The sequence below is a fragment of the Rhinolophus ferrumequinum genome, chromosome X (genome assembly GCF_004115265.2).
Source record: "Rhinolophus ferrumequinum isolate MPI-CBG mRhiFer1 chromosome X, mRhiFer1_v1.p, whole genome shotgun sequence".
Lineage (NCBI taxonomy): Eukaryota > Metazoa > Chordata > Mammalia > Chiroptera > Rhinolophidae > Rhinolophus > Rhinolophus ferrumequinum.
The window spans coordinates 26,311,865-26,324,162 of NC_046284.1; the positions used below are offsets into that span (position 1 = coordinate 26,311,865).

Below are 12,298 nucleotides of genomic sequence, written 5' to 3' on the forward strand. Positions count from 1 at the left end.
GAGATGCAGAAGAAAGAGCAGACAGGATCCAATCTTAGGGGTTTCCCAGTCCGGTGATCAAGGTATTCCCTTCCTTTGTGAGCTCCAAGGCTGTAGGAACCAACAGTCTAGTCTGGGAAGGCAAATAACTTCACGACCCACTTACAAAGGGGAATCCGAAGGACATGTATAATGAATCCAGTCTAGACTGTTGGAGTCGGGCAAACCGTCCTCCTCTCTTAATGATGGGGAACAAAAAAGGGGACACCACAGGAGCTGCTGTATGTCCCAAAGCCAGGAGGAACCCAGGGGCAGCCCCTCCTGGAATATTGTTATCTGAATAAGATGGGATTTGAAGTGCCGCTGCAAGAATGAAGAACTCTCGGGCAGGATGGGCTGGGTGGGGCCATTCCAGGTAGAGGATGCCTCCTCGGGTCACTGGGCAATGAAGCAGTCTTAGGCACAAGTCTGGGCAATAATCTCCAACTCAAACCCAGTTTGTGTTGCAGAAAAGAGAGGAGGGCCAGTGTGGGGTCGTCTTGGACAAGCCCTGTTGCTGCGGATGGGCAGGGAAAGGAGAGGGTCAGAGATGCTGTGGGTGAGTGGGGGCAGCCTGGGCGGGGTCCTTCCCAGAGCACCTGGGTTCCTTGACAACTATTAAGGAAGTCAGGTGAGAAACGGTTAAGTGTGCCCCTCCACCGCCCCCAAATGCTTTCTATGTTTGAAATCCTTCAGGTCTCCCAAACCCTCTGGCTCCCAGCCAGGCGGGCATTGTTCGGGGAGCGATTGTGGTTGCTGGAGCTGCAGTGCAGCCTTTGTTGTGGGGCTACCTCCAGGTTCCCTCTAGCGCCCTGGCTGGGGCCACAGACTGCGTGCCCAGAGTGGGGAGGTGCGGGATGCTCGCCCCTCTCGGTCTTCCTGGCTCTCCCTCCAGCCCTCCGGATGACCACATGACCAAGTGGGCTCGAGGCCAAGCCACAAGCTACAAAATGCAGCCCCTGGAGTGAGCAAGCAGCATTCTCGCTGGCAGTCTGGACCTCGGGCAGCTAGAGCCTCCGCCGAGCAGCTAGCCTCTTGGAAAGAGTTCGCCACTGCCACCGGAGCCGCTGAGGCCAGCTTGGCGGCGCTGCCCGCGCAGGAGTGGGAGGCTGAAGGCGAGTGGAGCCGGAGAGCACCCACGGCTGGCCAGCCTGCGGTGCGGCCCAGGAGCCCGGCAACCTCAGCGCCCACCCGCCGGCACCAGCCGCAGCTCGCGCCTTTCTTGGCCTGCGGGCGCTGGGCCTCTCCGCCTCCCTGTCCCCTGGCCAGGGCCGCGGTGTGGTGGCTGGAGGAGCAGCATGAATCTGCGGTTCTGCGTGCTAGCGCTCCTGCTGTTGTGGCTCTCCCTGACCGCGGTGTGTGGAGGTGAGTGCGCTCCTCCCGCCCGCCCGCGCTCCCCTAGCCGCTCTCGGGCTGACGCCGCCGCGCTCCCTACCCTCCGCCCCACCCGCGCGCTCTCCGCCTGCGGAAGCCCGGCGCCCGCAGGGCAGGAGCAGATACGGGTCGGCTGCACCGGGCAGTCAACTGACAGGACGCCCCCCGGCTAGGGACCAGCCGGCTGCGGCCTCGGGCATCATCCGCTCTGCGTCTCGCCCCTCCTGGCCGCTGCTAGCAGTCTCAGGAGGTCAGGGCCGCAGGAGTGCACCCAGTGTCCCGCGCCCCATGTCCCACATGGTGGAGGGTGGTAGGGGCCATATCCCGCTCCCCTCATGGATCGATGGAGGGCACTGACCTGAGTCCGGTGGGCTAGGCTCCCGCCTTGAAGGTTTTTGGCCCCTGAAGGTTAGGAACTGCTGGCCCGTACCGGGGCAGAAGCCACTGGGGATAATGTGCCAAGATGCAGACGTGACACTTGTTGCATAGGCTGGAGAATGCGGAGGGGGCAGCGACAGGGAGCCCAACTATTGCTCCCTTCAGCTTGCATGTGAGCAAAGGCAGCCTCCCCCTGGCCTAGCCCAGCAGGGCCAGGCCAGGCTGGTCTACCTTACCCCAAGGTCCTGTCTGGTCTGTTCTGCTCCTGCACAGGAGGCCCACAGGCTGTTCTTCCATATCCTGGCTCAGGCCTCCCCTCTGGCCTAGACACAGGCATGTTTCACCTTAGTACCCCTGTCTCAGGCACTAAACCAGGAAAGCGTGCCTGACTAACATCTCCATTCAGCTCAGGGAAGGGGAGTTCTTTTGCCCCCACCTGCATCACACCCCCCACCTGGCATACTTGGGATTGGTGCTCACTCGCCCTCCCCAAACCTGTTCTCCACTCATGACCCAGCAGCCCCAGCCTGGCCTGCCTGGCCTCTGTGTCAGTGTCTCTTGGGGCTGCCAGCTCCCACCTCTACCTGCCACAGTCCTGTGATCTGGCTGTCACAGCTGCCTGCCTGGCACCGCAGAAGGAAAGGCCAAGACCAGGTGAACTAATGCCAGTGCCAGGGCTGGAGTCCCAAGGAGGTTGGAGCAGAGGGGAGGAGAGGGCAGGGCAACAAGTTTCTTAGAGGAAAGGCAAAGGACCCCACTTGGTTCCAGATCCTCCAGAGCAGGAGCATGGTCTGCAGCCCAGGAGCCTCTGAGGGGCCTGGTGGGGCTCCACCTCTCTCTCTTTGTAGGCCTCCTCCTTTGTCAGCTCTTGTCCTTTGGCACTGCTCTGGCCCTGGCTTTTTAGGAAGGTATATCAGTTGGGTGTGGCATCACACTGCCATCACCAATGGTCTTCCTCTCAGGGCCTAAGTGCTGGGTCAAGCCACCTCTTTGGTAAGAAGGGAGCAGGCTTTTTCCTTAGAAATTCCTAGTCAGACAGGCAATGGCAGGAAGAAAGCAAGAAATATGAATGAAAGGAACTACCTGGGTCTGCCCTCCATGAGCCTGCCATCCATGCAGTTGGCAGGACAAGATAGCCACCCGATACCATTACTGGCAAACAGTCCAAGGTGGTGCCTTCAGGGAAGAAAGAGTAGATGCAGAAAGGACATCCCAGAGGAAGCTGGAGCTACCTGATCTGCATACCTGGTGCTCCCCCGGAGGCCAAGTGACCTCCACTAGAACCCTTTTGGGGTCCAGTTGTTAGGGAAGTACTGGTAAAGGGGAGAGTTGGTTAGGGAACACTGTGTCTGGCCCAGACCCTGACTCTTCTTGCTTTGATTCACCCTTCTTCATCGTATCATCTATCTTCACACTCTGACTTGGGTAAATTTGTTGCTCTCACATTTTGCTTAAGTCTAGCACAGGAAACTTCCAAGGCTCCCACTGCCACTTCTCCACCCCATGATCTCTCCTGGAGCTGAGGAAGGGCACCTCTGTACAGGTGGCAACCAGCCAAGGATCCAGGTACCCATGCAATCTTCCTTCTGCCTTCTGTCTTGGGTCAGAAACAGGATCCCCAGAATCACGTTACCCTTGGCCCAGACTTGCGTGCTCTTCCCACACAGAGTCCCCAGTGAGAGTCCTGGGCCTGAAAACCATGCTTCCTCCACAACACACTCTGTCCTGACTTGGAATGTCCCTCCTCCCCCACACAGCACACACATACTCCTCCACTGCCTCTTGACCTGGGACGCACTTTGCTCTTCTGAGTCTGAGAGTTGCTGAGCTGGGGCCAAGTGTCCCTTGGTCTTTGTCTGAGCACCTCTCTTTCTCTCCTTCTCCTCCCCCTTCCCAGCCCCAGCTCAAAGCCTGCAGTCACAGTGATAATGTGAGGACAGCCTACTATACTCCTCCTGCTCAAGGAGTGGGAATCAACACTCTATCCCCAATCCCTATGTGCTAAGCACCCATGTAACCTGAGTCAGGTCTCACAGGGTGGCAAAGGAGTAATGCAAGTGAAGTGGAGGTCCAGGCTGCAAGGGCAGCAAAGATGGCCTGGGAAGATCCCTTAGGACACTGTGGTGGGGGGCCAGGCAGGAAAAGGAGAGGGGCTCATCCTGGAGACACATGCAGCACACCCGAACAGTGGAGGAGACATAGCCAACAAGGTCCCCAACAGAGCACTTGTGTGGGCTTTAAAAGCAATCACAAGATAACCTGGGTGACTAGAGGTGTGTCATTGCTGGTGAGGCTGGCTTGTTTCTGAAAAGTCACATGAACCTCTTTGTGCATTGGCAGACTTGGAATCTAGGCTGTCTGAAAATCAAACCCTTCTTACCCCTGACTGTGGTTCTCCATGTGGAGATGCTGGAGCTTCATTGCTAATGGTGTTTTGGAGAGCAGTGGCTGCAGTCCCTCTAGGCTGGAGATTCTTTGGGGAATTGCCCCAGCCTCCCTTTAAGTAGCAAATTAGTTGGAAGAAACTATTTAAGTGCACTGAGGATGGCCCCCATTTCTAAAGGGTATTCTTTTGTACAGCCAGGACATCTGTGGTGATGAGAATCAACAGCCTTTAAAAGTCTCTTTGGACAGGGTAAAGCCTGGGTGTCAGCTTATCTTAGGGTGAGCCAGACTCAGAATCAAAAGTAGGAAACAGGTGGGTGATGTGATCAGGGTGCAGGAGGAGCTGCAGACTTCCGGCTACAAGGAAAGTGAGCCCCCCACCCTATGGGATGCAAGATGCCAGGGCCTTCTGAGTGGCTGCTCTTCAGGGTGTGGCTGAAAGCTCAGTCAGGTCAGAGTAGTTCTTCTCTGCAGACTTAAGAGTCTAGACGTCTTCCTGGTCAGAGTGTGAGCCACCGTCCTTGTTCCCCATCCTGGTTCTCGGTTTTCCTTCACTTAGAGCTCTTCACCCTTAGCCCTCCCTCCCCAAATGCCACCAACACTCACAGTCCTGAGTACTGAGCATATGGAGATGATACCCCCCACCATTTTGGCACCATGCCTCTCTTCTCTATGTCCACTGTATCCTTGGGGCTGTAGCCTGTGCCATGGCCCCATGCCCACCTTACCCCCAGTAGTCAGCAGGGATACGAGAACCAAGGCCTCGCTTACATTGTCAAGGCCGCTAGGGTCCTTCTCTGTGCCTGACCACACCTTCAGCACAGTCCTTCCGTCCCTAGTGTTTATTTGGTACTGATTCTTCATCAGCATCATTTTTATCACCTTTAGTGAGCCAGGAGAGTTTTGAGGGGATCCCAAAACACAAGGAAGAAGCTGAAGCAGCTGGGGTAGGGGGTTTAGTGAAGATTCTTCCCTCCTCTCCCTTCCTGGCCCAGCCCCTTTGCTGATGGCACCAAGAGGGTAGCTCTATGAAAGATGGAAGTGGCCTCCTGGCCCCCATCCATGCCTACAGATCCAAAGTACAAATCTAATTGGTGTTTTAATTCTTATTAGGTGATGGGATTAGGGGAGGAGCTGACATATTAATCCATCCTGACCAGATGCATGAGAGGGTGACTGGTAAATAACAGGGTTGTAATGGGTCTGTGACTTTTCTCGGGGAAGGAAGGTGGAGGACTAGAGTGTGTGTGAGTGTGAGGCGGGTGTGAATGTCTGAGAGGAGAGCAGCAGGTCCCAGGACCCTGGGTAGGGAGGGCCCTAAGGACCAAGAGGAAGATAAACACCTGGAAATTGTGTACAAATGGAGGAGGAATCACAAGAGGAGCCAGGAACCAGAGCATAGGGATGCCGGAGGCAGGGAGGAGGGAAAGGAGGAGCCATCAAGGGCATGACTGGGGGCTAACAGCCAACAGGGGTTTATATGGAAACTGTGAACTAGTGGTGTGGATTCCTGGATGGATGGAACAGGAGCTTGAGGGACAGGGATACAGCTGAAGATTACTCTGATGTTGTCAGGGGAGAGAGACTGGGATTCCTGATCACTAGCCTTGGAAGCCATATTCCTGCAGGCCAGCCCCATATTGGGCATTGCACAAATACCCGGCCACTCCACCTCTTGCCCAACACCATCTCACCACATCCTGTTCCTGCTTCCAGCTTCCCTTGGCTGGACTGCAGCCTCCACAAGAGCCGGCCCATATGCCTTTTTCCTTATCGCACCCAGGAACACCCAGCACCACTTGGATTCTATTGCCAGAGCTTGGGCTTCTACTCTAAGCGAGATGTAGACAGATGCAGAGCAGGACCCCAGAGAGCAGAAGAGAAGTCAACTGGGATTGAAATGGATGGAAATTACATCAGACATAGGATGGGAGTATGATCTGGGGATGAACAGAGATAGGGCATCTGGTGGGGATGCACCAAATGCAGCAGCCTAGCACCCTCCTTATGCAGATTTGCTGCTTCAGGTAGCCATTCACTCACTTATTCACTCATCCATTCAGGCAATATTTACTGGCCTCTAAATCTGGTCACAGGCTGAGTAGAACCCAGCATAAGGCACATGTAAGAGGCAGAGGATACTCCCAACCATGCTCACAGAGAGGCCACAGGAGAAGTGAGCCCCAGAGATGCCTAACTGCTGATGAGATGCCAGGGGTGAGGTATGAGATCTCCAGTACTCAAAAGTGGGTCACCTGCAGAGCAAAGGACGTGGGAGTATAATGACATGATGTTCCAGATTGGCTTGAAAATACTTCAGCAAAGAAAATAAAAGGGATAAGAAAAACATGTGAGACTCCATCTGGATGACTTGAGTCTGGGTGATGGGTATGTGGCAGTGGGGGCATTCATTTCACTTAAATGTTTTATGTTTAAGTGCATCTGTTGCAAGGGTGCAATGGGGGCTTATTGGCTGCTTTGCCCCAGCCAAGTACAGGCATCATGCCCCAAACTACACCCTCTAATGATGTTCTAAACAAAGAACAAGTTTGTGCCTGCCCAAAACATAATGGAACTGTCAAGAGGACATCAAGTTAGCTCCAGAAATAGCAAGATGTGAGTTCCATTTGCCCCAGGGCAGTGTAAAAATTGCAAATAGTTCTCAAAATATTAGACAAAAACAAAGAATAGCTATGAGGAATACCACCTCATGGAGAAATTGTCCCCTATCAAGGGCTTATGGTCTGTGGCCGTCTGCCCATTCACATCAGCATTCCTGCTAACAGTCTTTCTCCTTCCTACAGGGCCCCTGCTGCAGCCTTCTGCTGGGAAGGGGCTGGAGGAAGGCAATATCCGCCACTTGGTGCAGCCTAGAGGGTCGAGGAATGGACCAGGACCCTGGCAGGGAGGTCGGAGGAAATTCCGCCGCCAGCGGCCGCGCCTCTCCCATAAGGGCCCCATGCCTTTCTGAAGCAGGTACTTGAACCTCCTGGTCAGTGGGCAGCGTGGAAAGGGAGGGGGAGGGGCAGCCTGGAAACTGGGTGACCCTGTGCTTATCACTGACCAAATACCTGCCCCGAGCAGTGCTGACACTACACACAACGTAGGGGCTTACAGAGCACCTGTCTCACTCCTTCATTTTACAGAAGAGGAGACTGAGGCCCAGAGAGGGGCTTGGCACTCCAGGCAAATCTCCTGGCTCCCCAGGAGTTGGGTGCTGGCTACCCCCACCCTGGGGTTCGATAGGCTGGCCTAGTTGGAGAGTTCTAGAAGTCCTGAAGGGCCTTGATGAGCTAGGGAGGGGTGCCCCAGGGCATGCCTACACGTGTGCAGTGTGGATCCTCACCAGAGAGGGGGAGGGGAACAGAGAGCCTTAAGGGGTAGCAGGCAGAGAACTGGAAAAGAGTTGCCCAGAGCATGGAAAGGAGAGAAAAATCAAAGGTGGCAGCAGAGAGAGCAAGTCCTAAGCCTGTCCCTGAGGCCTGGTCGGCTGTCTCTCCCCATGTAGCCAGGACAGGGTGGCACCAATTCAGGGGCCTGAGGCTTTAGGTTTAGGGTTGTGGGGAGGAGGCAGAATGAAGGCTGTTTCCTCTCCTTTCCCTAATGGTTCCTTTGACCTAGGTATGTCAATGACTTCTTTCTGGTCATTTTTGTCTCTTTAGGACTGAAGGGGCCCTCGAGTACCCACCCCCTGCACTTCTCTCTACTCCATAGATTGGTCTGCTTTTCTGGAGCCCTCACATCCATTCGCCTCTCATCTTGCACCCGTCCTAGCTGCTGATGGTCCCGGCTCTTCTCACCCACCAACCTTCCTGAATGGTGTGGTCCTGCCTCTAGTCCATGATTCCCTTTCTCTCCCAAGGACCCATTCAGCCCCTCTTCCTGGCCCTTACCCCGACTGACTTTGGAGACCCAGCATTGGAAGGCTGTCCTTCTCCCCTGTTCTAGTCTCCACCTCTCCCACCTAGTACCCCAACCCTTCATCCAGCCCTGCCTTCCTCAGGTTTGCCCTGGGGGTTGTGTGGAAACACTCCTTTCTTCAGCGAGCCCCAGCAGATCCCAGCTTTTTGTGCCAGTCTGACCCTTCAGCCAGCCTCCAGAGTGAGTAGAGAGATGCACAATGAGAGACTCTGGTTAGAGGCCAGGGGCATTGGGATGCAGACAGGGTGCCTTGGGGGGCATTGGAGTGGGAAGCTGGTGCTCTGGTGAAAGGAAGGGGTGAAGCATTGGAGAAGAGGAAGAACAGCTCTGTGGCCTCTTCCTCATCCCAATGTTTGGCCTGGTTAAGGGAGAGGTGAAGGAGAGGGGCCATGAAGTACTTTGTCACTTATCTCGCCTTAACTATGTCTTCTAAAACTCCCCTCAACTCACTTTCCGCCCCAACTTACTCTGCCTCCTTTCCTGCTATTTCAAGCTCTAGGTCAGGAGGGGAGGGTGCTGGGCCTAAGGTGGCTCTATACCCTCCTGGGAGCAAAAGCCAAGCAGATGGAGTTTTTGCCAAGAATTACAGACTATCAGAGCCAAAAGGAACCTGGGGGATCACTTAGTTCCACCTCCTTATGCAAACTCCTGCAAAAACAGAGGCTTAGAGAGGGACAGTGACTTGCTTAGGGTCTCTGCAGAGCCTGAATGAGGACTCAGTTCTCCCAGCTCCCATTTGATGATGTCCTCTTCCCTCTTGATGTCTTTTTAAAACACATTAAGTGCCTTTTCTCAGGTTTGGGGCTGGGAGGCAACTGGGAGGGGAGAGGCAAGCTGGCTGTGAACTGCCCCATGGTGGGGGTGGCATGGGGAGAGAGCTGCTCCCACCTCCGTGGCCTACCCCTGCTGGTCCATTCCCTAACCTGGGCTGAAAAGTTCCTCAATGGACCTGCTGACCCCATTTCTTCAGCACTCTCAGACCCCTGGTATTTTCTTAGGGGCAGCTAGGCACCAAGACTACCATTCCAACCTCAACAATGTTTTTCAGGAGCCGAGAGGTGGCCTTAAATAATTAGACTCAATAGTCTTCTCTTAATGTTGACTGGATCTTCTTTGCCAGTGGCCTTCCCTTGGGGGAAGAGGAGGAGAGAGAAGAAGGAACAGAGGAAGGAACAGAGGGGAGGAAGGAAGGAAAGATGGGGGGAAGTACAGGTCTGAGCAGGCTTCCTTCTCAGAGGCCTCTCAGGAGGGAGAAAAAGGGAGACAAGAGTCTGATGGTCACCTAAGTATGTGTGGGGGTAGGGGGAGTTAGGGTCCTCCCATTCTCACAATAACTCCGATGTTGCCTGCCCACCTCTCCTCCTTGCCTCCGCTGCTGCTAATGCTACTGCCCTGCTGCTGCTGCTGCTTCAAGACCCACCCTGGGGAGCCAGGCTGGGTACCCGCCTCCCCCCACACCCTTCAGGCTCAGAGTGGGGGCTGACTAGAGTCCAGAAAACCTCTTCTGCCACTAATGCCCCCACCAGGTGCTGGGCCTTCTTCTCCCTCCTCCTCTCTGCATCTCCTGCCTCATCAGCTGCCCAGCCCCACGGGGAAGAGGGGAAAGGGGGCCAGCACAGGGCAGCTGAGGGCAGTTGGGGGGCTGGGGAGCTGTCTTATTTAAAGTGGGTGTGTATGATTCTTATACTAATTTATGTAAAGATATTAAGGCCCTTTTCATTAAGAAATTGTCCCTTTCCCATAATTGTGTTCACTGTGTTTGTAAAGATTATTCTGTGTAAATATGTCTTTATAATAAAGAGTTAAAGCTGAGAATTTGCCCTTACTCTTGGAGGTCATGTTCAGGAGGGGCATTCCTATCCCCCGAGGTCTATGGTTGTCTCCATGTCCACATATTGCACGTGTAGGGCAGTAAGCCTGCATCCCAAATCAGTTCCAGGTCAGATTGCCACAAGCCAATTTGCCACAAATTCAAAAAGGAATCTCTATACTTACTGGTTCAGATAAAATTCAGTCTACTTTTAAGTGTTTTGGCATCTGTTTGGATGCCCTGATTTCTTTTTTTCTTTTTTTTGCAGTGTCATTTAAAGGACTTTTAGAAAGCAATTTATTTAAGAACATTCTGTTAAAGGTGGGGATAGCTCCTAAAAATTGTTTTGTATTCTTGGTGGGTGTCTCCTAATTTTATCTACATTTGAACACTTTCAGGACTTTTAAGCCAGTTTGCCTTTCTTGAAAAATGTTATGTTTCCTGCAATAAACACATTTTGTAATGACTTTGTATGTATCATTTTATGTTTCACAAAGCAGAGTTGGTTGATGAATGAGATAGCCTGAAAAATAAACTGCAAGGAGTTCGATACAGCTCTGCCCCATCTGTCTCACTTCTTCATGCTTGTCAAAATGTCAATGCCTTGCTAAACAAAGGAACACTGGGTACATGCTAATTCAGTTAATCAACTCGTTAGGTGCACACGGGCCAGCCGGTGTTTATGGTGCTAAGTTAAACCCAGCAAAGGGGTGGGGGGAGTTGATCAAAAAAGTACGTTCGACAAATCTTGTGGGAAAGTCTACAGATTTGACAACTGTTTAGTGCTAGAAATATACAATGTTAAGAGAAGGTCTTCAGACAAATTTGCTAAAAAGTCATAAAACTGCTCAATAGGAGATAAAATAGAAAAAGTCATCCACAAGCATACAAAAGTATCTCTTCATTGACAGACTGTGACAGAGAGATTTAAAAATATGACATTATGTTGGAAGTGCCTCTTAAGAAAATTGGTACAAAATGCCTTTTTTCAAAATTACTACTTTGACTTTTAGGCAAACTGCTTGTCAGAGTATTTTGTTTTAGGAAAGGAGGTTTTGGATAGGCTGGCTTTATCCTGATTCATCTGTTAGCTCCCTAATGACCCCCAAAGCTCTAATTTCACATGAAACCAAGGAGAAGGTGGTGGTGGCAGGGCAAGACAACTTAATACTGACACATAAGTGTATAGCCCGTTAACAGTTTACAGAGCTCTTAAAAAAAAAAAAAAACCTCATTTTATCATCCTAACAATTGGGCAACACAGACCACAATGCCTATTTTACAAATGAGAAAATAGGCTCAGAGAGGTAAAGTGACTTGCTCAAAGGCTCACAGCCAGTAAGTCAATCTAGAATCTGGATCTTGAATTCTAGAATGCGAACTCTTTCTATGGTACTATAGAGGGTCCCCTAATTAGAGAGCAGACTTAAGAACAAAGTATGTTTGGTATTTTCAGTAAGTACAGTAGAAATGGATGGCATGGTGTGGACTGGTGGGATCAGAGAAAGTCTAATGGAAGCTAACCAACTAACACTGGCTCCAGAAGGCCCAATTGAATTTGGTTAAGTTGGTAGGAGGATGCTGGGCAGTGGAGGTGGGGACAGAAAGGAGGAGAAGCCACCAGGGTCCTCTGGGCACATGCTCTCAACTAGATGCTAGTTGGTGGCTGAAAGTCTGAGCTCCTTGGGGCAGGGGATGAGGGAAAGGAGGGCTGGTGACTTTCTGGGAAGATAATTAGATCTCAAACCAAAAGAAGGCAGGACATGTGGGTTGCCACCCTTTGGCTATATCTTAACTTGACCAAATTGCCTGTCAAGTTTCAGGTCCCATGCCTTGCTGTGTGCAAGTTTAAAAAGTAGCTCAACCTCCCCTCAACCTATGCTAACATTTTCATATCCCAAGCATAAGAAAAGCTCATTTTTCCTGCCCCCTACTCAAAGACCAATTCAAAATAATTCCCTGGATGATCAGCTAAAAAAACACTTACCCTGGGTAGGACACAACGTGAGCAACAGTGGAAAAGACTTGTCTGTGGGACGTTCAACAGAAGGGTGTGTGGTGAGCAGGGTTTCCAGGAGGGAATTTCTGACCGTTCTCAGGAATTTTTTTCACTTTCCCCTTACCGAATCCCGAGATATAAGCTGGTTTCTGTTCTCCATGATGAATCGTTTCCACAAAGTGACGGCCGATACTACCAACAACCTGGGTTCAAGGAGCCAATTTTCCCGATTTCCTGACCAACTTTTCTCGGGATTTGGGAAGGGAAAAGCAAAAAAAAATTCCTGAGAACGGGCTGGAATCCTGCCTGGAAACCCTAGTGGTGAGAGTGTGACAGTCCTTGATGACTGTGGCTGCCACAGTGCCCTCTAGACAGCCTAGGCTATGACCCTGGCCCCAGCAGAGGTGTGAAAG

At 52.2% G+C, this 12,298-nt stretch overlaps 1 protein-coding gene across 1 annotated transcript; it reads left to right on the forward strand.

The window, feature by feature from the left end:
- Window positions 1-1,008: 1,008 nt before the first annotated feature.
- On the forward strand, window positions 1,009-10,330 carry APLN (apelin). Its single transcript, XM_033123286.1, has 3 exons — window positions 1,009-1,383; window positions 6,960-7,131; window positions 7,818-10,330. Exons 1-2 carry the CDS (start codon window positions 1,317-1,319, stop codon window positions 7,124-7,126), a joined length of 234 nt encoding a protein of 77 aa, XP_032979177.1. The 5' UTR covers window positions 1,009-1,316; the 3' UTR covers window positions 7,127-7,131; window positions 7,818-10,330.
- Window positions 10,331-12,298: the final 1,968 nt, after the last annotated feature.